Source organism: Olea europaea, chromosome 23 (genome assembly GCF_002742605.1).
Source record: "Olea europaea var. sylvestris chromosome 23, O_europaea_v1, whole genome shotgun sequence".
Taxonomy (NCBI): Eukaryota; Viridiplantae; Streptophyta; class Magnoliopsida; order Lamiales; family Oleaceae; genus Olea; species Olea europaea.
In genome coordinates, this window is record NC_036259.1 from 4,565,556 (window position 1) to 4,569,844 (window position 4,289).

The following is a 4,289-nucleotide window of genomic DNA, read 5'->3' on the forward strand; positions in this document are numbered from 1 at the left end:
CCCCAATAATATTATCCTTAGGATGACTAGACTTAACCCTAGTCGATGGTTCCTTAGGATTTTTATCTAGATTTTGTGGAAGTGTTTCCTTTTCAGATGTTTCAGGTTTCTTACGAGATGATTCAGGCACAGGTAGCTCAGTAGGATCACTTGAACTCAAAAGATCACCATCTTTATCACATTTTTCAGCACTCTCCCCCTCACTCACAGCATCATCTATCACAACATTTATAGACTCCATCACCACACGGGTACGTAAGTTATACACTCTAAATGCTCGGCTATTCCTATAGTACCCTAGGAAGATCCCTTCATCACTCTTTGATTCAAACTTACTCAAATTCTCTCTATCCCGCAAAATGTAGCACTTACTCCTAAATACTCAAAAATACTTAACAGTAGGCTTTTTACCCTTAAGAATTTCATATGCGGTCTGATCAGTCTTGGGTCTAAGGTAGACTCTATTGATGATGTGGCATGCAGTGTTAATAGCTTCTCCCCAAAAGTGTAGGGCTAATTTCTTGCCATAAAGCATGGCTCTAGCCATGTCCTGAAGGACACGATTCTTCCTTTCAATTACCCCATTTTGTTGCGGAGTGATAGGGGAAGAGAACTCATGCAATATCCCTTCGTCCATACAGAAACTCTCAAGATTAAAGTTCTCAAACTCTTTTCCATGGTCACTACGCATCCTAGACACTTTGAGATTCAGTTCATTGCTAAGCTGTTTACACAGAGACTTTATGAGGTCACAAGCATCAGATTTTTCCCTAAGCAATTCTATCCAAGTAAACCTCGAAAAGTCGTCTACCACGACAAGAATGTATCGCTTACCACCTAAACTCTCAGTCCTAGAAGGTCCCATCAAATCCATATGTACCAACTACAGGGGTCTTTTGGTCAGAATTTTAGTAGTCTTCTTATGGCTCCCCTTAAGTTGTTTGCCTAGTTGACATGGTCCACACACAACATTTTTACTAGGAACTATCTTAGGCAACCCATCTATCAATTCTTTCTTAGCCAACTGCTCTAGACTCTTATAGTTCAAATGACCTAATCTTTTGTGCCAGAGCTCACTCACATCAATTTTAGCACTCCTACACACATAGTTAGAATTAGGTATTACCCCATAACAATTGTCAGATGTTCTAACCCCTTCAAGGACTATCCCACCGGATGAATCATACACGGTACATCTCTTCTGCACAAAACTAACCTCAAAGTCGTCATCACAAATTTGACTAATGCTTAACAAATTTGACTTTAAACCTTCCACATAAAGCACATTAGAGATCACAGGTAAACCATGCATTTGTACAGTAACTTTGCCAAGAATAGGTGTAGAGCCCCCATCTCCAAAGGTAACCATACCACCATTACATTCATCATGAGTAGTGAATAGGGCTTTATTACCACACATATGCCTAGAACATGCACTATCCAGGTACCACTTATTAGAATTTTGAGCTTTTAAAGCAACATGAGCAACAAAACAGTTTTCTTGACCTGAAAGTCTACCTAGATCACCCTTTTTGACCCAAACCTTTTTAGATGACAAAGTACTCTTAGTTAGCTTAATAAGCATCTCAGTCAAATGACTAACCTGATTAGACAGAAAGCTAACCTGACTAGGAATGTTTTGATTTCTACGCTCATTGCCTAACTTATAACATCTAGGCCTAGTGTGTCCTAGAGCTCCACAGTGGTGACAGGTGGGAATGAACCTAGGCTCAAAGGTACGTGTCTGTGGGTACCTAGTCCTGATGTTCCTACGTGATTGATGACTCTGTTCCCTAGGAACACTCTTACCCTTACTTGGACTCCTAACAGCATTAGACTTAGAGGCAGACACAAAGACAGTCTTAGATGGTCCAGCAACATGTGTATTACCCTCAACATATCCTAGACCTCTCTTATCTCCCACTGGCTTATTCATTCCCAACAGGTTATCCAATTTATTAGTTCCACTTATGAATGTCTGAAGATGAGCATTAGATTTCTTCAATTCACTAGTCAAACTCTTAACCTTGTCTTCCAATTTCTCATTGACACACTTTAACTCACTACCACTCTTAAGTGAATCCTGAAGCTTACTACCCAGTTTCTCTTTTTCCCTTTCAAGTTCGTCAACCTTTTTAAGTAGGGCTTTATTGACCTTCTTTATTTTAAGACTCTCCTTAAACAACAGTTGATAAGCTTCTTGTAAGTCTATGTCATCCTCATCCTCATCCTCATTACCAGAATTATCGTTTGAATGTTCTTCCTCAACCTTGTCACTTTCCTTATCAGATTCACTCTTAACAGTAGCCACAAATGCTATATAATTTCCTTCGTCATCACTACTAGAGGATTCCTGCGTATCACCGGTCTTAGATTCATTATCAGTAAGTGAGACAACTAAGGCCCTATCTTTCCTTTTTCTTTGATTTTTCTTATAGCTAGGACACTCATCCCTATAGTGACCTATTCCTTGACACTCATGACATCTAACCAAACGTGGCTTCTCACTTGATCCTTTATTGTTAACTTTCTCAATTTTATCTTTTGTGAATCTGCTAGGGGCTCCACTCTTTCTATCCTGAGGTTTTCTCCTATTCTTGAGGACTTTTTGAAATTTCTTAACAAAGTATGCGATTTTCTCATCCCTAAGTGACTCAGCATCAGAAGATTCATCTTCTTTAATGGATTTTAGGGCTATGGACTTTCCTTTCTTATGTTGTGAGATAGTGAGTTCATAGGTTTGCAAGGATCCTACCAATTCTTCGATCTTAACTTCATCTAGGTCCTTACTTCCCTTAATGGCAGTGACTTTAGGCCTAAATCTCTCAGGCAGAGATCTAAGTACTTTTCTCACAATCTTAGTCTCGGGAATTCTCTCACCTAGGTTGAAACTAGAGTTAACTATATCATTTAGTTTAGCGTAAAACTCATCAAAGGTTTCATCATCTTTCATCCTCACTTCTTCAAACCTAGAGGCTAACATTTGCAATTTTGAGTTCTTTACTATCTTAGTTCCCTCATGTGTAGTTTCGAGAATGTCCCAAACCTCTTTACCAGTTTCGCACATAGACACTCTCCTGAACTCTTCTGGAGATAGAGCCATGAATAATGCATGAATTCCCTTACTATTCCAATTACATGCAGCTAATTCATCTTTAGTCCACAGTGATATGTCAGTAAGGTTAATTGTTCCTGATACAGTAGTAGATGGAGGTTTCCAACCATTTTGAACGCTAATCCAAACATGCTCATCTAAGGACTTAAGGAACGCATGCATTCTAACCTTCCAATATGCATAATTACTTTTGTCGAAAAATGGAGGTACAGACAGTGATTGACTCATCTAGACAACTATGGGTCAGGACTCGAGATTAGGCTCTGATACCACTTGAAAAACCTATCGTTCGACCCAACTAATACCTAGAGGGGGGTGAATAGGTGTTCTTGCGGAATTAAAAATTTTTTGAATAATTCATGCAACAAGTCACACAAATTATAATTTGTCCAGATTAATTCACGTGCTTAGAAACCTATGTTGGATTACCATTGACAAGTAAATAAATTAAAGCGGTAAAAACACAATAAACATGTTGACGGAGAAACCCAACTGGGTAAAAACTCCGAGCACAAGCCAGTAGAGATTCACTATTGTAGAAACCAACTTACAGCACGCCAAACATCATTGACACTCTCAATTTTCTGACGTCCTTGCTGTATGAACTCAAGACCCTCCTGAATTTTGCAGATCCGTGCTAAATCCCAGCCTTATATAATTTCTACCTCCCATGAATCGCCACGCACTCCAGCTCTTCAAGCAGATCCTTCCCGGATCTTCAAACTGATGATCTTCTGGAAGTTTAATTGGAGTTGTGAGACAGGTGTTTTGGGGTTTATGGATTTGATGTTTTTACTCAACAAGCCAAGGATTGGTATGAGAACAATGAAGGATTTCTTTGGCTTTTGATCCTTGGAGAGAATGATTTGGATTTTTGGTTGCCAAGGAATTGAAAGAATATTCAAAGTGTTTTCAATGTGAATTTTCGGGTTGATGAACACGAATGGGACGTTTGGTATATATAGAGGTTGATATATGGTAATGTGGAGCGTCAAACATCCGCGAGCGTTTAAAATTAGAATTGGCTAGGTAACACGATCGCTCGAGCGAGGTACTGGCGAGCCTCGAGCGACGGCTCAGCGTGAGTCCAACGAAGTTGGTTCTGCAATTGTGGCTCGAGCGAGGTCAGGGCAAGACTCTAGCGAAATCAAAGCGCCGCTTGCATCTTCGAGGC

At 39.8% G+C, this 4,289-nt stretch overlaps 1 protein-coding gene across 1 annotated transcript; it reads right to left on the minus strand.

Annotated features, from left to right (window-relative positions):
* Positions 1–883: 883 nt before the first annotated feature.
* LOC111371947 lies at positions 884–3,277 on the minus strand. The gene is made up of 3 exons (XM_022994094.1): positions 2,051–3,277; positions 1,286–1,978; positions 884–1,201 (listed from the first exon to the last, which is right to left on the minus strand). Exons 1-3 carry the CDS (start codon positions 3,275–3,277, stop codon positions 884–886), a joined length of 2,238 nt encoding a protein of 745 aa, XP_022849862.1.
* Between the last annotated feature and the right edge of the window lie 1,012 nt (positions 3,278–4,289).